General features: G+C 39.0%; 1 protein-coding gene across 5 annotated transcripts in view; it reads left to right on the plus strand.

Annotated features, from left to right (window-relative positions):
- Positions 1–25,373, plus strand: part of rpap1 (RNA polymerase II associated protein 1) — a 45,000-nt gene that overhangs the window by 7,366 nt on the left and 12,261 nt on the right. For 2 of the 5 annotated variants that reach the window (XM_028437615.1, XM_028437616.1), the window contains exons 10-26: positions 1,159–1,260; positions 1,367–1,534; positions 2,180–2,362; positions 3,374–3,508; positions 3,585–3,755; positions 3,841–3,998; positions 4,958–5,128; positions 5,209–5,404; positions 5,494–5,603; positions 5,797–5,992; positions 6,764–6,934; positions 7,032–7,174; positions 7,959–8,391; positions 9,294–9,412; positions 9,499–9,730; positions 9,810–9,986; positions 11,202–11,258. In XM_028437615.1, coding sequence (XP_028293416.1) covers positions 1,159–1,260; positions 1,367–1,534; positions 2,180–2,362; positions 3,374–3,508; positions 3,585–3,755; positions 3,841–3,998; positions 4,958–5,128; positions 5,209–5,404; positions 5,494–5,603; positions 5,797–5,992; positions 6,764–6,934; positions 7,032–7,174; positions 7,959–8,391; positions 9,294–9,412; positions 9,499–9,730; positions 9,810–9,986; positions 11,202–11,258 — 2,922 coding nt within the window. Of the gene's footprint in view, positions 1–1,158; positions 1,261–1,366; positions 1,535–2,179; positions 2,363–3,373; positions 3,509–3,584; positions 3,756–3,840; positions 3,999–4,957; positions 5,129–5,208; positions 5,405–5,493; positions 5,604–5,796; positions 5,993–6,763; positions 6,935–7,031; positions 7,175–7,958; positions 8,392–9,293; positions 9,413–9,498; positions 9,731–9,809; positions 9,987–11,201; positions 11,259–13,467; positions 13,778–25,373 lie in introns of those variants that run through there. The other 3 variants (XM_028437618.1, XM_028437619.1, XM_028437617.1) reach the window with 3 other exon arrangements.

A 25,373-nucleotide genomic window follows, 5' to 3' on the forward strand; every position in this document is an offset into this window, starting at 1 on the left:
GTCGGGCCCTCGGGCTGGAACATGTTTGGGCCTTCAGTAAACAACTTAGCATATGCCTCAGCTCCCTGTAATTTAATCAGCTTTGAGCTATGTACATAGACTGTTCACACACGGTTCTTGGGTTACAGTCTCTTGAAATCTGAAAAAAATACTTTTTGTTTTTTACATTTTTCATTGGCCCATAACTGCATGTGGGAATATGAGAAACATCTGATTTCTGTTTTATAGTATAAAGGTTACTCTTTCTTGGGATATAAAACCATTTTTCTTTATGCAACTAATGAATTTTTATTTTGGACAACAAACTTTGGGTTATTTCAGCACTCGCTAATGTTGAAAATTCTTTACACGAGGCCATTGTGGCTTGCCTCTGTGTCATATAATCATTTATTATCCCCACCACAAAGTGTGAAGGGGGATATAGGTTTGGGCTCCGTCCGTCCATTCGTTCGAGTTAAAGGGGACAGCTTTTCTGAAAAACCGTTTAAGATACAATAACCAAATGTGGTGTGTGGTTTCAGGGAATCAATACCTTCATGGACTTCCAAAATGAGAAGTGTGCAAATATTTTTTCCGGAGTTATTGCCCTTGTGCATTTTTTTTACATCTAAGTTCTTAGGTTTAGGAAAAGGTTGTGAGTTATAAAGACAACCAGTCTGGCTGGGGATGTTCATGACTACGTCTTTTAGTTGTTTTTTAGTCTTTCACTAGTAACATAAAAAATATAAAAACCATTGTATCAAAAAAACATTTAGTTTTGAAAACATAACATTTATTATGAACACATTTCTCATGTTCTACCTTTTCTTTTTGTTTTTTCTAATACATACTTTGTGAGGTTTAGCTTCTCGTGATGGAAGGATATGGTTGTACTTTGAAGGACACATACCCAGCAATCCCCCCCGCCCCCCTAAATTATCCATATCTCAAAAAGGATTCATACGATCAAACTAAAAAATATACAGTGTGCCTATTAAATATTCACAGAACAATTGGTACATTTTTCAGAATTTTTTGAGACCCAAGTGTAGGATGTCTTGAAAATGTGTTGAAATGACATGGAGTGACCCAATAATCAGAGTAACGTAGTTATGATCATACCTTTGCAGAGTCAACCTTGTTTACAAATCCTTTTGTTTCTCACTATTTATTCCTCAGCGGGCCGGTTATTCCCTGCAGGAGCTTTTCCTTTTGTCCCGCAGTCAGATTATTCAACAGCGGTGTTTGGCCCTCAGCACTTTAGCCAACATACTCTCAAAGGTACACACACGCACGCACGCACGCACGCACGCACGCACGCACACACACAGTATCAAAGCAGCAGTAGATGGTGTCTGTTCTGTAGCTACCTCCTTGTGTCCTCCAGGCTCGGGCCGGACAGTACCGCTCCGTTCTGACGGGCAGCGTCTTGTCCACTCTGCTGGACGCCGGCCTGCTTTTCCTGCTCCGCTTCGCCCTGGACGACGGAGTGGAAGGAGGGATGTCTGCAGCTGTGCACGCACTTAACGCTCTGCTCGTGTGTTCAGAGGATGAAGTAAGAACCTGTGGCCTGATCTGAACAGTATTTTGAAAAAAAAGGCTGTCAAGTTGTTCTGCGACATCACGTGTCAAACTCAAGGCCAGAGGGCCAAATACGGCCCTTTACAGCTCCCATTTCGGCCCGCAGGAGAAAGTTAAAATGACAGCAAAAACATGACTTATTATGTGAATCGTCAACTATTTCAGTTGTAGATATCTCGGTACCTCCAAATACACAAATTCAATGAAACTGCAGATTTTCCCCATAGGTCTCATAGTTTTCCCACGCTTATATCACATGATGGCACTCATTTTTAATCTCAGATTGTGGTGAAGTACGTACTCTCAATTATTCCAAAATCCTACAATTTTCGTCAAATTATTCCCCAAAATGTCCCCAAATTAAATAGAAATTGGTCACAAAATCAAGGAAATTTAAGATCCTGCAGGTACTGATATCTGTCACGTATTGCTTGGATATTGTTGGTGGTTTACATACTTTAACATGGAGGTTCAAACTGGGGCACAAGAATGATAAAATAGCTAATTTTCCCCCCTGTAATCTGTGGCCCATTTGGGATTTGGCGCCTGAACTAAAATGAGTTTGACACACCTATAGCTGCTATAATGTCCATGTGTGTTCCATGGTTTGTTTGCTCAGGAGTGTTTGGACACCACTTTCTCCTGGTTTCGTGGTATGGTTTCCTTCCCTCTGCTGCCGTCGGCTCAGGACGAGGAAGATGATGAAGATGATCCGTGCACGGATGAAATTTTGAAGGAAACTGCCAAGGAGAAGGAAGAACGCAAGAGTGACCAGGAGGTGGCCACGAAGGATGTCGTCAAGGTGAATTAGCAGACAGGACAACTTCTGCTTTTTATTTTTCGAGCCATTAAACACACCCCTGTATTGGTCGCATTCCAAGAATTTTGCAATTTTCCAAGAAAAATCCACATAAAGGCGACACCGTCACATGGGCTGCACTCTATTGGCTGATGAGGGTGTACTTCAAATGACTCGGCCAATGCAAACTAGCAGGTAGTCGGACTGCTAAACTCCTGTTTGGTTCAACGCAGATTTCCGTGTGTTCTGATAAGTTTCAACTGATGAGTTTCCATCTCGACATGAAGTCTCTTCCTTCACTGCTCCACGGCTGCATATTAGTCCTTTTACAGCGTTTTATGGTCTGTTTTTACTGTATCCAGACTGATACACCGTTCTCTCTGTCTGGAGCGATTGCGTCAAGTCCGGATTCTCAGTCAGAATACGGACTCGATCGCGTCTGAACAAACCCGATGTGGTGATTTGGCTGCTTTATGCTCTTTATTATTAAAAACTGGCGGAAATATATTACATTTTAAACCATATTGTACTTTTTAAACGCTCTTCCCACCGTATGCATATGAGCCAGCACGACTCCTTGCTTCAGAAATGTTCATTTATTACTGGTATTTGCTTTTTATTTAAGCAATATCTTATTTTACGCACAGAAAATGAAAAAAATATTCAACAGATGTATGACTTCAGCTCCCGTTCAATTTCCCTCCACTCGTACACTGTCCTGCGTATGGACCACAACGCATCCATCCTGTTATTAAAGCTGTTAATTGCTTTCCCCACATTATTTGAAGCTCGTTTCTGAACGTTCAGTTCCACCATGATGTTCAGTGGCTGGTACAGTTCACTCATTCCACTGTAGGGGTGACTGTCAGTCATAATCTCCCGACACCTGCTTTCACTGGACACATGTGCGACTGACTGAAAAATCCACACACAGGATTCACCGTCACATTGGCCGTACCCTCAAATACAAAGAAGAAATACTGTATTTTTTTGTTTTAATTTGTTGTCTTTCAGGGTTTGTTCAAAATGAAGCTGCTCCCACGGTTACGTTACATTCTTGAGGTGGTCCGCCCATCGCCTCCAGTTGTCGAGGACATTCTGGAAATCTTGACTCGCATCGCTCGACATTCCTCCTCGTCTGCCACACAGGTATCAACTGCACGTGCAGCACTGCCACAAAGTCAGGGACTCCCTTTTGACCCGTGTCACGTTTTTTTCCTCTCAGTTGTTGGATTGTCCTCGTCTGATGGGGACTGTGATGACGGAGTTTGTTCCCACATCCTGGACGGCCTCATCAGTATTCCCTCCTCAGTCTGTGTACGGACTCCCGCTGCACAGCGCAGTGAAGCTTTTAAGAGTTCTGGCCACTTCGGGGAGACACGCCTGTGCACGAGTGGTAACAGCTCGGTTTTGGCGCTTGGGATCACACTGGCACATATTTTAACATAAGTGTTGATCCCACTGATTTGTCTTTGTTCCAGTTCAACTCACTGGGAGCGAGGGAGCGCTTGTCCTGCCTGCTGAGCGCTGAGCCCAGCGAGCTGCTGCTGGAGTCCAGTGAGGCGTTCAGGGTCACCACAGAGGCCTACAGGCTGTGGGCTGTGGCCACTGCTTATGGACAGGCCTGTCAGTTATTCATGTAAGTCTGAAACCTGTTAGTATTCCTCGGTTATCTCACTGGTTCTCTCTGTTTTTTTTCTGCGTAATCTTTTTTTTCACCATCAAAAAGTCCAAGAGGGACTGGATTAGAAATGAATTCATGTTCAAAGAGAACACGCAAACTCTGCTTAGATAGAAAGATCAAATACTTGAATTAATAACCTCCATGCTGGGGGATGTTATTTCAGCATTTATAATTAAAATTTGAAATAAAAAGGCTAAATATTGAATGATAGTTCGCTCCGATTAGAAACTAGTTAAGTGGCTCGCACTGGCGCTAGCACTGGGACGCTAACCTCTGTAATGAAAACTCCCAAACCATTCCCTTTAAGTAGATGGTAAATTAAGTTGAGATTGTTAATTTGACTGAAGCACAAAAAATAAATAGAAATTCGGGTATGCTGCAAATTTGCGACCACAGGCATAATGGTCAATAATAACACAATAATATAACAGTAAGAAACATATTTTTTATGGATTACAGAACAGAAAATAACAAATAACGTTTGTTGTGTTATAACAACTGATTTTAAACTGAGCAGATAATCTTTTTCACCCTTTCCTGTCACTCAGGGAATGCACAGAAGCAGTTCTTGTTTTCATTGAGGCGAAGGTGAAAATCACATTTTTGCACAGTTGATTCCTGTGTAGAATTTGCAGTGTTAGCGTACACTAGGGCTGGGCAATATATCGAGATTCATGATATATCGAGTTTTCTATTTAGAAAATTACAATACCGCCTTTATCGATATATATCTATATATATATATATATTTTCATTGCTGAGTGCGTCCTGACTCAGTTCACACTACAGAACTCACTCACACATGCTGTCTCTTATTGGAGAAAAATACAAAAGTGGAACATATTTTACAGACAGAAAACCTTTTGGTTTAATGTCTAACATGGACCCTGTCTCCTGTTGTCCCTTTTCCTCAGAGATATTTACCCAGCCTTAGTCAGGACGCTGCAGTCTGCCCACAGACTATTGTCGTCCTCAGAGCCTCAGCTACATCTGCACACTCAGCGGCACCTGGCGCTGCTCTCTCTGCTCACACACGTCACTCACACTGCTGGCTGTCATCAGGAGCTCGAGGCTGACATGATCAGGTACGAGCAACGGAAGAAGAAGAAGTCGGCCAAAGAATACTAAAAGTTACAGGTTAGTATAAAAGTGTTCCTGTGTCCAGCTCTCAAGGAGAAGAGTGTCCTCCTCCTCCTCCTGTGACGTGGAGTCACGTGACGGGGCTGCAGGCGTTGTTATTGGGTCATTTAAAGGGTTTCCTCAAGAGGCTGGACGCTCCAGCTGAGAGGGACAGCAGCCTCGCTGTGATACCAGCTTACCTGATTTATTTAGAAGCATACTACCATCAGCTCTCCAGACAGGTACGGCCTCGCCAGTCTCATCCTCACATTACATCTCACATCTTTCTGTGTTAAAGATTGACCCCAGTGCTTTAAACTGTGTTTCTCAGCGCTGCTTCAAACCAGTGGAGACTCTTCAGGAGCTGGAGTTGTTGACGTCTGAGGTTCTTCTCCCTCTGATGGCTCACTTTGCTGTCAAAGACCTGATGAAGAATCTCAAGTATGTCATTGTCTGTGACCCAATGTAGCGTCTGTACTTCCTGCTGTTTTTTGTTATCTATGGAAGTCATAGATCATTTAAAAATAAATATTTGCATAATAAAAGGATATTTCCTTCCTTTTTCTCATAAATGTGATTCTTATATTTTCTCATGTTGAAGAGATTGAGGTTTTTTGTTTTTTTTCCTTTCCAGGTCTTCTTCAGTTGTGTGTAATGTTGAAAGTGTTCATCGGGACCCAGAGAGCGCTCCTGCCCTTCCTGGTCTCGCCTGTTCACGGTGGAGGACTCGCCCTGGGCTGGCTGTGCCCGACTCTCCATTTCCTCTTCTAACTGGACTCGGACTCCTCTTGGAAACGATCACAAGGATCCACAAAGGCCTCTGCAGCAAGGTGAGTGTAATACAGGAGCTCTGCAACAAATGATACTTTGTAAACAGTTTCAAGCTTTAGAAATAGATCAGGGAAGCAGGAGATTATGTAAAGTATGCCTTAGATTATTGTTCAATTTAGAGTTTGATTATAAAGATCAGACAACTGGCGGTGGCGGAAGCCACGTGTAGCCCAAAGTAAATGCATAAAATGGCTCAAAAAACACACAGAATGACAACAAAAATGCATAAAAGTACAAGAACACATACCAAATTGTAACCGAAAATATACAAAATGACTCCAATACACACAAAACAATAAAAATACACAAAAATTACTTCCTAAAAATGCAATCACTCTAAAAACACAACAAACGACAACAAAAATACATTAAAATGACAGAAAAATATAGAAAATCCCAACAAAAACACTTACTGAGATAAATGTTGAAAATGTGGCCCTCGGATCAGCCAATCACATTATTGTGGCCCCCACTGTAGAATTTGCCCATCTCTGCTTTCGATTATAATGCTACGGATGAAAAGCAGAGGTTTTACTGTCTTGTGCCTTTTTATTGGGAGGTAAATTCAATTTAGCTGTTTTTGGTTTCTGTCCGTCCAAGTGGAGGAACTGATGTTTAAAATGTACAGAATCTGTTAATAATAAAGAACAAAACCATAGGTCCAGGTCATCATTGAGTTGAACCAATGCAGCTGTGAAGAGGCAGCACACACACAAAAATCTAATTTATAGACATTATTTTTAACTCCTTTTCTCTCCCCTGGTTCCCAGTTCTCTGGCCTCCTCCTGTCAGAGCCTGTGATTGGTTACCTTCGTAGCTACAGTGTAGCATCCCCCACACTGTCGCACAGCAGGGCCTGGCTGCTTCGTCACGAACACCACCTTCTCTACCTGCTGCTCAGGCTGGCACACAGACTGGTATACACACTGACAGTGACCACTGTAATCCTTACAGAAATGAGTTGCATGCAAAACAATGTAATTTCAATGTTTTTATCTGTGTTTTTATGTCTAAACTAGTCATTTTCTCTCTTCCCAGGTTCCTCTTGAGCCCAAAGTAGCTCTGTATGCCTCATTGTACCACCAGGTGGCACTAGTACTTCTATCCTGGTTATTGCCAGGCAGTGAGTTTTTGGCACATGAGCTCCTGTCCACCACAATCTTCAGCAAGGACTTTATATCGTAAGTCTTTTCTGAGTTTCACTCTACCACTCCACTCTACCGCTTCCTCTCTCTCGCTTGTCCACTCGCACACACACTTCTTTTCTGCTTCTTGTGAAGGTGGTCGCATTTCTCTTCTCCTGCTCCCCTCCCTATCTCACCTTGCTGCCAGCTGCCTGCTTGTTTTGTCTGCTGTGTTTTTTGTAGTTGAGAGGTTTTTTTCCTGGTTTTGTACTTTGTTCTCCTTTAGGGAATTCAGTTCATAATCTGCTTTTTTCCCCTCACCTCTCCTTATGTTGTTTTCCCATTTTTCATTTAAATATGGGGAGCCTCCAATGCCCTTAGCGACCCACAGTTCTCACATGTTATTTGTGACTGTTCTTCCATGTTCTCTTTAGATGGGTTGATACTGAAATGTGTGTACAGCACTTTGTGGTTTTTACCTGTGAAAAGCGCTATATGAATAAAGATTACTTACTTACATATGCGGCTCTCATTCTCTAAAGCCTTAAAGGAGCCACACACCTCAACTCTCAGTACAACCTTTAATTATTCATTCCACTTTCAAACAGTTATTTACCTAGATTAATGTTAAAAGACTAATATATATATATATTTTTTTTTTAATTACTAAAATTAGACTAAAACCTTTTTGAATTTTTGTTGACCAAAACTATCACATTTTGAAATGACTAAAATGTGACTAAAACAAATCAACATTTTCATCCATAAGGCTAAGATACTAAAGCTAAAGAAGCTGCCGGTAATTGACCCCGTCCCTGCTTTGTGGTCCCTTGTGTTCCAGAGAGGGCCACAGTGGAGGACCAGAGGCTGTGGAGCTCGGTGAGTTGAAGCTCAATGAGGAACCAGTAAACCACACTTCCCCTTCTCTCCACACGGTGGGAGCCCTCCTGAGGGAAGCCTGCACCGAGCTGCCCTCCATACGAGGCTGCTTCCTCACCCACCTCGCCCACCTGGACTCCTCCGTGCTCTCGTCCAGAGACTCCTATTTGGGACGCAACCCGTGGGTTAAGTCACACCTCCTGCCGGAGCTCAGCGGCCCTATTTTGCCGTTGGACTGGCCTTTCCTGCCGCTCATCAGCCTGTATGAGCGAGCAGGGATGGCAGACGGCGGCGGGCGGGCGGTGGAGGAGCTTCCTCACGGGGCCCTGCAGGCTGTCACCAACTGTCTGCAGTGGTTGCTGCTCCTGGAGGTGTGGAGGGGGGACGCTCTGAAGGTACGTGAACAGGTCAAAGTCCACATCAGAGATCCTCTGAACCAACATTATATACAATACCTGTCAAAAGTTTTAGAACACCACACTTTATACATATACAGTATGTATATCACTATATCTCCTTATTTAACACACTGTTATCTGCAATTGTGACATTTTTATAATCAGTTGCTTTACATTTGTACATGATATCATCCTATTATCTCTAAACTTACTTATTCTATTCAGGGGTGCTGATAGAGCTGGGCAATTTATTGAGATTCAAGATATATTGAGTTTTCTATTTGGTGATCTTTAAATATTGGAGTTGGGATTGGATCTAAAAGACAGGTTGTTGGTTTAGAAGCACTAACTATTGAGGTCAGTTCAGATAGACCAATTGGAGTGAAACTCTGAATAAAAGCTGCATGTTGGGGTTATTTCAGGAGCTGCTTTGTTTAAGAAATTATTGAGCACTCCTGCAGGGGGTACATTAACTTTATTTCTAATTGTTAGAGAAGTTGATGAAGTCATCACTGCTCAGGTTGGCAGGAATAGAGTGTTCAACAGAGCTGTGGCTTTTGGTGAGCTTGGCTACAGTGTTGACTAGAAATCAAGGATTATTCTTGTTTTTCTCTATTAAAGTTGAGTTTAAGCAAACCTGGTTTTATGTATCTGTAACAGTGGTGCTAAATGATACCAACCAATGATAGCAGCACTTCTGTTCTAACTGTCTGTCTGTGTCTGTCTGTGTGTGTGTGTGTGTGTGTGTGTGTGTGTGTGTGTGTGTGTGTGTGTGTGTGTGTGTGTGTGTGTGTGTGTGTGTGTGTGTGTGTGTGTGTGTGTGTGTGTGTGTGTGTGTGTGTGTGTGTGTGTGTGTGTGTGTGTGTGTGTGTGTGTGTGTGTGTGCGTGCGTGCTGCAGGTGATTCCTCCTGTAGCTAAGCTAGCACGCCTCTCCTGCATCTTCCTCTGCTCCAGTGATTTATTCCTAGAGAGACCTGTCCAAAGACTGACCTGGGGTCTGTTCAGACTGCTGACCAGGTCTCATTATTTCACCCATTTAAAAAATTTTTTTTTTTTTTATTATGAATCAAATTTGAATCCTGAGTGTTTTTTTTTGTTTCCAGGACATCGTGCTTGGACTCCTTGGACCTGAATGTGGCTCCTCCAGGTCTCGCTTCCTTTGAGGATCTGTACTTGGCCCTGTTGTCCCAGTATGAGGCGGTGTCCCTTGGGGACCGCTTGTTTGGCTGCTGGGTCCTCCTGCCCCTGCAGAGAAGGTACAGCACCACCATGAGGCTGGCTGTCTTTGGAGAACATGTGGGGACACTGAGGTCCCTGGGGGTCCCTCTTGATCAGGTAATGTCCAACTTATTGTTCCTTTCACCATTTGTGGTTTCTTTAACCTTTTTGTTTCTTTTTTCTTCATCATCCAAAGCTGTCCATCCCCATCGAGCGGTTCACCTCACCTCCTGAAGACTCACTTCCACTTCTTCACCTTTACTTTCGTGCCTTGGTGACGAGAACCCTGAAACCCTCCTGGTGTCCGGTCTTATACGTGGTTGCTTTGTCGCACATCAATTCTTTCATCTTCTCTCAGGACGCTGCTGCTCAGGTAAAGCTTTCATAACCGTAATTAAATTGCGATTGCATTTAGATAATTGACTTTGTAATTGTAATTGCCATGTAAATTCTATAAAAATTGTCAATTATGACTTAACGCAAAACTGGGAAACAATGTTACAGTTCTATGGACGGTTCTACACATATGTAGTTAACAATTATTAAAATATGTTTCATATGCATTTTTTTTTTTTTTATCACATTTTACTATTTAAAAAGTCTAGAAGTATACTGACATAAAAAAAGGCTCAGACATCCATACCAAAAATATTAAGACCTTTATTTTCATTGATTGGGAAGTCTAACAAGCTAACCAATAGATAGGAAAGACATTAGATGACAGATGTTTGTTTTTAATGTATTTTACAGCTGATTTATGACCTGTTATCATAAGAGATGCTAACAGAAAGCTAACACAAGAGCAAGGTAAATTTTTATTAGGTTATTTATTTCAGGCTCAGTAATTATGATTAATTGTAATTGAACTTTAGTAATTGAGAACAAACTTGTAATTGACTTTTTAAGGATTAAAAATAATAGTAATTTAATTGTAATTGAAAAAACTGCTGGTTACTATAATTGTAATTGAACATGGGTAATTAAACATGTATTTGTAACTGAAAAATGTAATTGTCTACAACCCTGATAAAAAAAAATAGAGTAAAAAGTGAACTTTAAAGTCTATATTATGTCTGCCATCCCTGAATCTTCTGCTTGTGATTTTTGTGTTGGGGGCGGAGCTTTGTGGGTCTTTTAGCGAGTCAGGGAAACTAAAGCAAGCTGCAGCATGTGAAGCGATGTTAGAAACTCAGCAGGTGCTGCAGCTGTGCTAAAGAGCAGAACGAGAACTGAGTAGTTCAACAGAGGTTTCCTCAAGCTGGAAAATATGCAACATCTTAATCTTTTTACCTGAAGCGAATTCATCCCATGTAGTCATTAATGCACTGCCAGAATTCCTCGTTCATGAATTGCATCTGCCATCCATTCTTTAAATGGGCAGCTTCAAGTTAAATATCATGTGTTTGATGCCACCCCCAGACAATAAGACACATGTCGGTGAAACTCGAAACGTGTCGGTTCGCACTAAGATGTTGTTTTTGAGCAGTCGAGTTGAAGATATTCATACTTGGTGGTGGACCGCCAAGAACACTGCTGTGTTTCATAATAAATTAACTGGAGATCAAAACTTTTTCTGTCTTTTTTTCAGGAGGGGGAGACGGCTCGATGCAGAATGTTGAGGAAAATCTACTACTTGACTGATGAGGTACTGAACTGCTCCCAGCATGCCCTGCAGTGCTGGTTTGGTTGATCTCTTAATTGTCCCTTCGCCTCTCCTGTTTTTGTTGCTTTTGTCCACATGACTCACTCGGTGTCTGTCTGGGATGTTTTGTTTTGTTTTTAACTAGTTCTCTGTGCACTTTGCAGTAGCAGTGTATTTAAGCCCTGCAGGCCAGTGACCATGAAGTATGGGTTGGATTTAAGGCCAATGGGCCAGGGGCAGGATAGGGGGGTGGGGGTGACTCTCAAAATCCATCTCAGAGGTTTGCTTTAATTTAAAAAATTTATGAGGACTTCAAAGAATGTATGAAATGGCTTCCACTTGTGTCAAACTTGAGGCCCGCAGGGCTAATTCAGCTGTTCGGAGCTTCCAGTGCGGCCTGCAGCATGATTTTGCAAACATTTGACGTTTCAAGGCAAATTTATTGTCCCCCGCCATAAATGTGGAAGGGGGATATAGGTTTGAGCTTTGTCCATCTGTCCGAGTTTAAGGGGACAGCTTTTCTCAGAAACTGTTTAAGATAGGATAACTAAATTTGGTGTGCGGCTTCAGGGTACCAATATCTTGATGGAGTTCGAAAATGAGAAGTGTGCAATTATTTTTTCCGGAGTTATTGCCCTTGTTCCGTTTTTCTTTACTCTGTTTTAGGTATCTTCAAAGGGGACAGCTTTTCTCAGTAACTGTTTAAGATAGGATAACCAAATTTGGTGTGTGGCTTCAGGGTATCAATATCTTGATGGAGTTCGAAAATGAGAAGTGCGCAATTATTTTTTCCGGACTTATTGCCCTTGTGCCGTTTTTTTTACTCTGTTCGAGGTATCTTCAAAGGGGACAGCTTTTCTTAGAAAACTTATAAGATAGTTAGTAATTTTATATTCTGATGTGATAATATTTTCTTATGTATACATCTTAGTTAGATTTAGGACATTTAGGAAAAGATTGTGAGTTATAATTGGAACCAATCTGGCAGGGGATGTTGATGACTGTTTTTATTTATTTTTTATTTGTTATAGGGACAGTGCATATTAATATACATTTCTGTAAATATGCCAGAATTAGCTATTTTTCACCAGTAGTCCCTGGAGCAGTGTTGGGGTTTGGTGCCTTGCTCAAGGGCACCTCGGCAGTGCTTGCTACCAATACAACTTCCAAATTTTGGTCTGCACCGGGACTTGAACCGGCGACCCGGTTCCCAACCCATGTCCTTACAAATCAGCAGTAAGAATTAAATAAACAACAACATAATTAAAAATCTTCCTCTCAATCATATGAAGAAGGGAAAAAAAAGAGCCTTTAACTTGTATTTTAAAATGTTCACATTGGATGCTGACTTCAGCTATGTTACATTACAACATTGACTGTTGGATAAACCTTCATAAAGCTCAGCACCAGAAGTTTAGGACTGAATTCAAATTCAGTTTTTTGTGAATTGTAAGTATTTGTATTTATAAATATAAAAGGTTATGAATGACACAAAAGTGCAGTTGGCCTCTGACCCAGGATCTGCTCTAAAAGCCTTCATGAGGTGAATCCCTGTCGACCTGGTTGTCACTTCCCGTCTAATAGGGTGACCATATTTAGATTTCCAAAAAAGAGGGCATTTGGCCGACCTCGTCATACTCAAAGTACTCGACGTTTTCTTGAATCTTAAAGACTGAAGACTTTGAAAAAAATCTGAAATCAGTGACTCAAGTCAATCACCTTCATTATGCGTTTTAACAATCTGTCCTTCAAAAATTTCATGTGCCTTTTTGAAATCTCTCAATCATTGGAACAATGAGAAAAATTGCTTCCTAGAAATTAAAACAACAGTACAGTAAATAATCATTAATATTTGGTCTCTTTTATTTCTCTTGGACTTTGGTCCTCTTTCTCTTTTCCTTGTATGTGACGATTTCATCAAAACAAAGCGGCATCTTTAATTATTATGTCACATGTGATTAAAATTCCCGTAATGACACCATATTGGCTGTAAAGTGCAACTCCCGAGCTTTCAGAAACTGGTGGAATTTCTCCCTGGGAAACCTGGACAGTTTCAATAATTTGTAAAATATTTCTGGACCAGATGCGAAAAGACATTTGGTTACCCTACATCTTAAAGCCCAAACCTCATCCCGCCGCCGATATTGCTCCGTGCAGGTAATGAGTGACTCACACACGTCTCACACTCTCACTATAATAATCTCATTTCCAGATTCTAAAGAACCACTTGCTGCTCTTCCGCCTCCCACAACAGGACTCGGACCTCGGATTCGACATGTACGAACACCTGCCTGCGATAAGAGCGAAGCATGTGGAGAGTGTGTTGGGACTGACGGACAAAGCAGACTGAGGACAGACACGGGACGGAAGATTAGAGATGCATGTCCTTTTTTTTTTTCTCTGTTTTTTTCTTTGTTTTGAATGGAAGCAAGTTTTTTACTCTGAAATCTGTAGTATTGTTACATCTAATAAAAATCTGTGCGACAGATTGCATTACAGATTCACATCTGTACAGGTCTTTATAAATTGTCGTCTTTCTTTTCAGTGATTTTTCTTTAAAAACTTTCCCATTCACCACAAAAAAACCTTGAGATATTTTTTTAAACTTACTAAAAACAACAAAAATCAATATGACGGTAAGTTTCTACAAAAACATAAAAGTTGTTCATTTTAAAAAGCTGTTGTGAGTGAAATGTGATCCATTTAAAAGGTTAAGATCTCGTTTCCTCTGAGACTTTGGTCCAAAGTCCTTGAAAAATTCCCACATTTTGTTGTTAAAACCGAAGTAATAAATGTCTACGTTGTTTCTTTTCCGAGTTGGATTCAGCACTGCAATGTTCCTCTAAGTGTAGTTGGATTGATGCCCACTAACACACTATTGTCTTACACGGACAAAGACTTGTATTGTATATCTATGCAGACTGCTGCTGCCATTAAGTCAGATATGGGAAATACCCATAAAGGGATACTGTTTTCAAATCAGAGACGTGCAACTTTTGACTGATCCGAGGGCCACATTATCAACATTCATGTCAGCGTTTATAAAAATGACCAATCCGAGCATTAATACAGGAAAGAACAAAGGGTTTTGTGTTTTCGTTTTGTGTATTTTTCTGTTATTCTCTATGTTTTTGTTGCCGCTTTGTGTGATTTTGTCATCTTTCTGTGTTTTAATGTTTTTTTTGTAGTCATCTTCTGTGTGTTGGTAATTTTTTGAAGTCATTCTTTGTATTTTTGCTGTTTTTTGTGTCAAGATTATTTTTTGTATTTTCATTTTGTCATATTTCAGAATCAGAAGAGCTTTATTGACCAGATACAGTTTAGAACAATACAAGGAATTTGACTTGGTAGTTGCAGCGAAAGAAGACACATCAACACACCGGAGCAGCCATTTGCGGCGCCCACATTTCATTTTGTTGTTGTTTTTTATATTTTCTGTTATGTGTAATTTTTGTTGTCATTTTATGTATTTTTGTTGTTCCTTAGTGCATTTTACGATAATCTTTGTATGTTTTTGGAGGCATTTTGTGTATTTTTGTTGTCCCTTAGTGCATTATACTGTAATTTATGTATTTTTTTTAAACATAGCCCTCGAGGCTTCAGTTGTCCATGTCTAATGTAAATGGATACATTTATTGTGGAACTGAATCATGTCCAGCCAATCAAAGTGTTTTCCTAGTAAGGCTTACTTTGATGTTTCAGCACTTTGACGTCTTACAGTATGAGTCATTTTCAGGGACAACGTGAATAGCAGAGGGGATGTGATCCAGAAAATAAAAATTTAAATTATTTGATTGAAACTGCAAAAAGGAAGTTGAGCAACATTCTATTCCTCCTGATAAAATGAGCAACTTTGATTTTTCATTATATTTCCATTATTTGTTATTCTCCTTCCCACACATGTAGTCTTAACTGTATTTCCTCAAAAATGTTTCATAGTGTTTAATTACATGTATTCATTTATTTTCTTCTCATTTTTATATTTAATATTTGAAAGCAGTGATGCACAGTATTAACATCCCCGACATCTAACGAATGAGAGTATTGAACAAATTAAAGCCCCTAAAAGACCATTAGCTCTTCCTGTTTATGATAAAGCGGCTGAGTAATGGGGAAATAATTACCTGCAAGGATTTGTTTTGTACTTTTTGTAACTTTTGATAGAAGAATCAAGTTTGTTGTTTAACTATTGGCTGAGCAGCAGCCCATTGTACACATCATGGACCTTCCATGTTTACACATGTCAAAGGATTACATCTAAACATCTGTTCTCATTTTTTGACAGTGTTAATTTCTCACATACAGTTCTTACTAATATGTTGAAAATGATTATATACCTCTTTAATGAAACATAAAATCCTGACTTGAATGGAATGCACAGCGATGGTTAATCTGCTCAAATCCATTCAGATTTTTAAAGCTTTGAATTGATTTTAAATTATTGCTTATTGTTGATTTTCCACGTAACAACATTCAGCTGCTGAATTATTTGACTTTTCCTTTGATACGCAAATCACAGCGTCTTCAATATTGTATTGTGTAATTTAAATACCCAAATTAGGAGGACTCGCCTGGTTTGGATTACAAATTAAAAAAAAATTAAAATAATTGATCTTTATAAATTTAATAATAGATTTGTAATAGTCGAGGAAAAAAAAAATCATGATTAATCGATTAGCATTTATGATGTTTTGCAGCAATAGCCATAAAAAATGAAACAGGAATTTGTGCCAAATTATCCAATAGTAAAAGTTTGTTTCAATGTTTGAAAATATTAAAATCTTCATTAAGGTTTTTTGTTAAAAAAAAAAAAAAAAAACAGTACAACCTTACTAAAATAAACTACAGGATAACATGTTTGTGTTATTTAAGTGTAGCCTATATATAAGGGAGAACACAAAAACACGTGCTAATATTTATAATACAGATTCACGCAATCTCTGTGGATGAGGGCGAGCTAACTCAAGACTGTAAATGGTTTTTAATTCATAATGCGATGCATGTCAATAAGCACACACTAAATAATCCATAGACTCTTAAAAAACAAACTTGACAGAGAAACTTGTTTATTTCTTTACTTTTGCACAGTGTAAATCATGTATACACACACAGATCCACATGGCAATTGGGAATATTACAAGAACATACATTGATTTACTGATGAAGGGTTAGATATTAGGTTAATAATGTTTTTTTTTTACCATTGTTTTGAAGCCTGGGATGAATAAAGTTGCCTCTTGTGGTGAATTCAGTAAAAACCACAGCACAGGAGCCTATTTTAAAACCTGAACATGTTTTTAAGCTTAAAAAAAAAAAAGCCAAGCTTGTTATAGTTTTTTTCACTCCCTCTTTCAGTCTTACATTTAAATTTATGTTGGTTGAGAAGCACATCCCTCATTACATGGATATTAAATATTTTATAATCTGCCAACTTCAGAAGAAATGAGTGAGAGTTGAAAGAAAAGAACTACGGACACTCAGTGTGTTTGAACATTCAACCAGCAGATTTAATTATGTGGTTCACACGAGGACAAATTATTTAGAAAATACAGGATTAGTCTTGAAATGTGTTTGCTGCTGTTTCTTGTGTCTGATTTGGTTTTGGTGCTTTGATAAATGACCCTGGAGTCAATAAGTGCAAACCTCACACACACACAGGCTAATTATGAAAGCAGCTTCTTCACTATAATTAATAATTCACTTTGCCTCTCAAACATGATGGGCACTAATAGTAAACATTATCCATTTATTTCCTGTATTTATATCTTTACATTCCTAGAGGTGAAAGTAATGAATTACAAGTACTTTTAGCTTTTTTGGGTATACTTCTTCTAAATCAGTCGTTTTACTTGTACTTAGGTACGTTTTAAAAGAAGTATAGTAATTCATTACATTTCTACACCCAACCATTACTAAGTTAATGATTATTTTTTTGTTTTAAAATGATCAACGGACATTGTCGAACTACAAAAAATGAACAATCAAATGCATCACATCATAGCCGACCAACCAGATTAAACGTAATGCACGGCGCCAAAACAGCATTGAATGCTGGTTATTCTCTCAGTTTTAGAGTTCATAGATTTAGCTAAAGAACCAAAATCGTGTTTGAGTCATTGTGCAATGAATCAAACACGATTTTTGTTTCCACGATTAAATTAACCTGATCGTCGGCATAAATGTACGTTTAAAATACGGGCTCTGCACTTTGTAATAATGTATTTATTCAGTTTGGAACATTTTCAATTCTTGGGTTCATTTTTTAATTTATTTTTTTAATCGTATAATTTATCTAAAGCTTCATTTTGCAATGCAAACTGTACACATATTGTTTGTTTAAAAGTCGTCCAATAAAAACAGATTTTTTTTCCCCCTTAACATGATAAATAATTGTTATTCTGATCATGATTACAATTTTGATCAAAATAATTGTGATTATTTAACCTCCTTAGAGCCTGATATTGTTTTTGCGCTATTTTATTTAAAAAAGTAATTGTAAAATTTGACGAACCCTTTTTTTTTTTACAGATGCCTTTGTGGAAAATAAATTATGTTCCAATTTTGCAAGATATGGTCTCCCACTTTTTAAGTTTATACATGAGATGTTTACTGTATACAAGGGAACAGAGGCAAGATTTATTACCAAAAATAAACGTGGGAGGTGAAAGTAACTAGTAACTTTTACTTCAAGTACTATTTAATTTAGCTGCTTTTTACTTGTACTTAAGTACAGTTTCAATCATTTAACAGTACTTGAGTAGGATATATCAGTACTCTTTACACCTCTGTACATTCCCAGCCTCACGTCTTCCATCTCTCGTTGCTCTTCCTGTTTTCTTCTTTTCCTCCGGGAAGAGAAAAAGCCTGAATGTGAGCTTTGTCTCCTCGACATCGTGAGAGCAGCCCATCTTTTCTCTAACATGATCAGTTCATTACAACAGTCCATAATAGCATTAAGACCTGCTGACATTCATTATGTCCACTGAAGTCCTCGCATGTCCCAGACCGTGGAAATGTGGAGATGACCCAGGGGAATAAAAACAACCCCCTCCCCCACCTCACCTATAACAGCAGTGGTTATGTTGGTGAAAGAATTGCAGTCACATGTTTATTTTTGTTGTCACTTTGTATATATTTTCTGTAATTTTGGATGTTTTTGAGGTCATTTTGTGCATTTACTTTCGGACCGCACAAAATTATACTGATGGCCATATGAGTGACCAGGCCTGTTCTACATCAACAGAGGTATTGAGTTAATAATAATATTAATAATTTATCAATTTTATATTTAATAATAGCCAATAATATGTTATATTTAATTGCTAGTTGCTAAAAGCTATGTGTTGAAGCCACGCTAATATGACCTAATGCGTACGTGTCAAACTTAAGGCCCAGGGGCCAAATGCAGCCCTTTAGACCATCCAATATGGCCCACAGCAGAAAGTGACAAAGTCAGAGAAACCATGAATGATTGTGTAACTTACCAATTAGTTCAGTTATAAATATCTTGGTTCGATATCGCCAAAACAATTCACAAATTCAATGAAACTCCACAATATTTTCCCCATTATATCACATGATGGCAGCCTTTTTTATTTATTTTAATTAAATTGTTAAAAAAAATCCTGAAATTTTTTGACGAAAAGAACGGGCAGAGGTGAGCCCGCCTGTCCGGACGGAACGTTTGCGGGATACACGATGGACTCCTAGGAGTGGAGGGTCATGTGTCTATCTTTTCCGTTGAGGTCGTGGAAGACATCTACATGATTGGATTTATCAAATCAGCAGCTGCTGATTTGAGCTGGCAGTTTTCTGACCTATCGCAAAGTCTGGATTACGTCGGCAGCTGTTTTGGGAAGGCTGCTTGTCATTTCTGATGGGTTGGGCAGAGCTCTCAACACTCAGACTCATGCTAGAAACAAACTCAAAAGTTAGCAGGATGCTACTTTGGAACATCTACGTGGGTTGGAATCTAACTTGGAGAAGTTGAAAGCTCAGCCCTCGAGATAAGGCCAGGGTATTGGATTACTGCTTGAGAGATGGACACCAAGGCTGAAAGGAAAATTGTGCTCAGCTGGCCAAAAACAGATTCTTATCTTTATTCGGCTCCGCACAGCCAGACGTTCAAGGCAGGTTTGTCTATTCTCCAGGATGTTTGTGCTGAATGATGCTCCGTCCCCTCCTCCCCCTGCTCTTCCTCACCGGCACCACCTGGGAACTTTTTTTCTGAACCAAGGTCGTTTCACGACATCTGTGACGGGCTGAACTGTGCAGAATGAAGGGATCGGGATCATGTTCCAATGCCTTTTTTGGCACCCTATCCCCCCTCGCCCCCACTTAGTGGCAGCAGGATGGGCGCTGCACGCACATGTTCCTCCCAGCGGCTGGCTGCAATCCTCCCCTCCCCCGATCATACATGCTATGTCCTCGAATTTTGTTGCAATTGTTTGTGCCGAGGAGTTTTTTTCCTAATCCCACACTGTGCCCCTCACTATAGGACCACAGTTTGAGACTTGACTTTTTCCCCTCATCTTACCTCATGTTTTCCACTTCTCATCTAAGACATACGGGGCGCTGCCTTGTAGCTTGCGACCCACAGTAGTCCCGCTCCTGCACTCCCATGTTATATGTGATTGTCTTTTCATGTTTTCTCGGATGGGATGGAACTGAAACCGAATTTTCCCTCGGGGATGAATAAATTATCCTGAATCTGAATGATCACCATCATCCCGCAATCAATATACCCTGCTGCAGACGGGTCACAATAATGAGGGTTTTTAAATGGTGGTGATTAATTGAAAGCTTTTCCTCTGAATGATCACTCCAACATTGATGGTTTGATTGATTAAATAAGTGTGCCACTCATACGGTCGAACACTCTAATTAGTATGCTCTAAACCTCTGAATGTGTCACCAAAATACTGTCTTTATTTCAGGTTAATGGTAGTTTGGTTATATATCCTGCTCCCATAAATAACAGCCACGATTTTGCCGGCCAGGAGGAAGTAGTCATCAATTACCCGATCACAAGAGAGCGAGCAAGGTTTGAGCAGTGGAGCTGTTTTTCCACGTTTCACTACCACGTTTCTTTTCAGCTTAGATAATGGGAAGGCTTGATTTTCTATTTAGGATGAGGTTAATGTGTTTTTAACACCAGGATCTATTAGACTGTGTTGACCTCGTACCAGACTTTAGCGATTCAGAACAAAGTGCTGCACTGGATCAATACAGGACTAAAAACCAATTAAAGCCCATTATTTACATTTGAATTACCATTGTTGTTGGTGAACTCACTAACATGGTTCAACAAAGCTTTGAAAGTCATGAAATTTAAAATAATTGTATTATTTATTTTAAAAAAGTGTCATGTGCTTACTTTGGTGTATTTGACACTATTTAATCTACTGTAAATAAAAGATGAATTAAAAAATAATATTAATGACAAAGAATGGAAATGAATGTGATCTTTAACAAACAAATAAATAATGATATTTTTATTAACACCTTTCAAAGATTAACGGAGCACCAAGGTCAACCAAATCCCAATGAACCTAATTGTTAATTGAACACTTATAAATAGAAATTGTAATTCTAATTGATGTGATTTACTAGAACAATTTGGTGAAAGCAAAACACTGTATCCCTTGTATTTTTTTATAATGTCAACAATTTGTTGACAACAAAAGCAATGGGTTACATTTCATCATAAACCTGTAAAACAAAACCTGACTGATGTGAAATGTTCAGATAATTGGCGGTTCAATACTGTATAAAACAACAATTTAATTCTTTCAACAGAAATATCCTGCTCCCATAAATAACAGCCACGATTTTGCCGGCCAGGAGGAAGTAGTCATCAATTACCTGATCACAAGAGAGCGAGCAAGGTTTGAGCAGTGGAGCTGTTTTTCCACATGTTTCACTACCACGTTTCTTTTCATCTTTTTTTTTTTTTTTAATTTTTCTTTTTCTTTCTTCTTTCTTCTTGTCTGCACATGCTGTCAAAGGTCAACACCACAGGAAGTGCAATCATTATGAGACAGCAATGCATATTTTGTTATTGCAATAAAATACATTGATTTATTTTATTGCTTAATTGTGACCATCACCAGCCCTCCCTACGGAAGGGTAAGAAATCTTTTATTATAGGGAGGATATAAAAAGGGAGAGCAGTGTTACACCTAAGTGGAGGGGGAGGGGAAAGGGAGCAGGGAGGAGAGACTCAAGGCAGGAAATAGAAAAGGTGGGGAAGAATAGACTGTTCTTCGTATACCAGCATATGTGCAAAAAAAAAAAAACGCTACTGCAAGCCCAGGAACTGCCCTGGGCCCGCAGATGCAGCCAGGCCAGCAGAAAGAGCGGAGGCCAGGGAGCCCCAGGCAACCCCCCCGCGGCCGAGCAACCCCCCAGATGCCCCCAAGATCCCAGGCCGAGAGGCAGCCGCCGCCCCCACACACACATCCGAGGAAGCCCCAAGCAGCCGATCACATCAAATCTGTATTTGTGTATTTACAAACATTAATACCATCCAATATCAGGTTGATCAATGGTAATTTAATCTTTAAAAAACACATATGCTTTGTATTTCAGTTGCCTAATAGGTATAGTTGACTAAAATTAATGCATTATAAAGCACAAGAATTTATGCAAAAGCTTAATGTCATTTACAGTAGTGTGCTAAAACTAGACTATAAGCTGAAACAGTCCTGATTAAATCAATATTTGCTGTCAAAATTAAAATTTCTGCATAAGACACATAGGCCAACATGTGTTTATGAGAATATTATCATTTTTATTACAAAAATCTATGAAAATCATGAAGTTATGTCATCAAATGTGTTTTTTCTTTCTTTCTTCAGTTACCTAAAATACATATATTTTAATTACATAGATTACAGGCAAACTTACACCAAACACACACCGCTTCCATTTTCACATGGCGTTCCAAAATAAAAGACCAGGAATTACAATACAATAGCAAAATACCTTCTTGCAATAATAATTTTTAGGTAAAAATGCAATAAGGTATAATATCATCCATGCTTCTAAGCCTATTTCCTCTGCCTTCGCTTACTTACAGCAACTCCAGCAAATTAAAGTGAAGATAACAGTCACGCTTACAGTAGACATGAGGTTAGATGGTAAAGTGTACTGCAGACTTTAGTGGGGTTTGGTTTCAGAAGTTAAATGTGCAGTCACTGCTTTATTGATGTAAATATATTGTATTCCCTGCTTTTTCACTGTAAATATGTAACACGGCGGAGCAACAGTTTCTCTGCTGACGTTTAATTTACTCACACATGGAGCCGTTACCAAAGGAACATGTCTGTAGCGACCTTTATGTCAGTGTTTTCACCAGCAAACAGCAGCTTGTATCATTCAAAGCCGTGATGAAACGACACAAATTGATTATTAGGGCAATTGGGTCGCTTAGTTTGCTTTTCTCTGCTGGTTTGTTGAAAATTCTGCTCATGTACATTTGCGTGCATTGGCGTTTGTGTTACATAAGCAAATGCGTAAATTAAAAACTAGCTAAAAAATAGACGAAGATAAATGACGCAGGAGAGAAAGCGTCACATGTTTCGTTAAATGCTAGAAAAATAAATTAAAAGCTGCTTTTATATAAAAAATGACAACACCTTCAAACATTATCTCCTATTATGCAATATATTAAAGATAAATGTCTAAATGTGTTTTGTTTTCTTTTTTGTCAGACTAAGTGTGCGTCATGAATGAATAATGAGTTTGTGCTTTGATGCACTGTAAGATGTAACAGTCATGACTCCTTTAGTCATTCTCATCTTTGTTCAATAATTCCTTTGTCTGTTTAGAAAGAAAAACACATAATGGAGCAAAAAGCAACATCACGCTAGCAGCTAATCTGCAAACAGGTGCGTGTTCTTCGTCGGGCTACAATTGTGTGGTATAGAAGAGACACAGTACCTCTCTGGAATAGGTCCTCTCCTTACGAGTGATGGATAACTTTAAGTAGCATCACATCTGTGCCAAGACGCCAGCAGAAATTAGCATTTGGCAGAATCCCATCACGAACAGATCGTTACAAACTGACACCGTCTAATGGAACGTACGCATCATCTTTCACAAGAGACAATTATGTTTTAACATCATAGTACCCCTAAACCAGTGGTTCTTAAACTTGTTTCGCTCATGTACCCCCTTTCTTTTATTTCTGAATCCTAGTACCCCCTTTGTTTTTAAAATAACCTATAGAGCGTAATGATGAAATGAATGAGTGATAACACACAATTTAAAGAATCTCATTTTGTAAATAAGTGGAATTAAACAGTATTTTGTGCAGTGGTTCCCAACTGTTTTTGGATTGTGACCCCATTTTGATATTAACAAATTCTGGCGACCCCAAATAAACGTTTTTTCTACAATTAGTTTTTGATCATGTTTGAGGTTTTTTTTTTTTTTTTTTTTTAATACTGCATTTCAGTGAAAGTGAAAGTATAGACATACAGTTGTTTAAAGCTGATATGCGGAGTTTCTGAGAAATCTATGTTTATGTATCATTCTTTTAAAATGCGAAAAATGACCTAACTAGTCTTTTACTATGGTCTACTGCTGGTGGTCATTCATATACATTAATGTATATAAGTCCCTCCTCCGTCCTATAGACCCCTATACAATTAGACCTGATCATCGAGTGCGCCCAGCCAATAGGCTTGGACTTCCTGTTTTTAAGACTGTCAATCAAAGTTTATGTGGAACTGTGCATGGAAACAAGGCCGTACGTCACAACAGCAAACAGGTAAATATGATTTTGGCTCTTACCTGACCCATAGACCTATATCAATGTGACCTTGTTTTGTTCCACGATGCACATCCAGAAAAGTAGAGGCGTGGCCTCTAGTAGATTGGGAGAGGCAGGGGGAGGAAGTGATGGTGTTTAGGGCGGGACAACAAGACCTTTCTCAGAATCTCCGGATATCAGCTTTAAGATTGTGTGTTGTTTTATTTTTTTTTAAAAAAAGAAGAATTAAAAAATTTCAAAAATCCATTTTAATTTTTCAGAAATTTCAGTTGACCCCATTTAAACTCCAGGAGAACCCACATGGGGTCCCGACCCCAAGGTTGAAAAAAAAAAAAAACTGATTTAGTGGCTACTGACTAGATTTATTTCTGTAGTTTTTATCATTTCCAGTCATCTCACTTCTGGGGTGGAACCAAATTCTCCACTCTCTCTTTCTCTCATGTACCTCCTGTAGTGCCTTTGCGTACCTCTAGGGGTACATATACCCCCATTTGAGAAACACTGCCTTAATGATAGCGCACCTGACTCAGTATGTCAGTTCTACATTCATCATGTCTAGTTAAAAGCATGTTTCTTTATGCATGTGTAACGTAGTGTTAGGATGGTTCATGTTTGAGCAGTAATTCATAGTAGTCAGTGTGTAGTGTTCAGTGTTGTGCTAGTTACTGAAAAAAAGTAACTAGTTACCGTTACTAGCTACTTCATTCACAAAGTAACTCAGTTACTATTTTGATTACTTACACCAAAAAGTAATGCATTACTGGAAAAAGTAACTTTTGAGTTACTTAAAATTAAAGAATGTATTATTTATTTTGGGTAATTTGTGTCCATACAGCTTCATATCAGTGCTGTAATAATATAATAATCCACTGTTGATCAACTGCTATAAAACAACCATAAATGATGTCCATATAAAGCACAAAACAGCTGCTCCAAAATTAAAACAGTAAATTTTCAGCCTTAGCACAGTAATGTAAAGTAAGCTGTGCATATTCCAGGTGCACATTCTGCTGTTGAAAATGCTTATAAAAATAAATGTGGAAAAACTAATTTACAGCATTTTTCTCAGCTACACAATGCTAAACATATCAGGAAAAAAGAAAAAAAAAAAAGAAGAAAAAAAACAACATATCAGGCTAATGAGCTGCTGTTAGCAGTGACTCAGCAGTAGCGACAGACTGCATATTTAAAACAACATACCGTGCAATAGTTTGGCTGACCTGTTCCTGGATAACAGTCATAGTCCGTTAAAATCCAGCCGCAGCGTTAGCTTAGCTTCACTGATGCATCTTTTGGAGACAAAAATAATGCGCGTATTTCCACTCTGAGAAGCTCGTCCT

Source organism: Gouania willdenowi, chromosome 22 (assembly GCF_900634775.1).
Source record: "Gouania willdenowi chromosome 22, fGouWil2.1, whole genome shotgun sequence".
NCBI classification, from domain to species: domain Eukaryota; kingdom Metazoa; phylum Chordata; class Actinopteri; order Blenniiformes; family Gobiesocidae; genus Gouania; species Gouania willdenowi.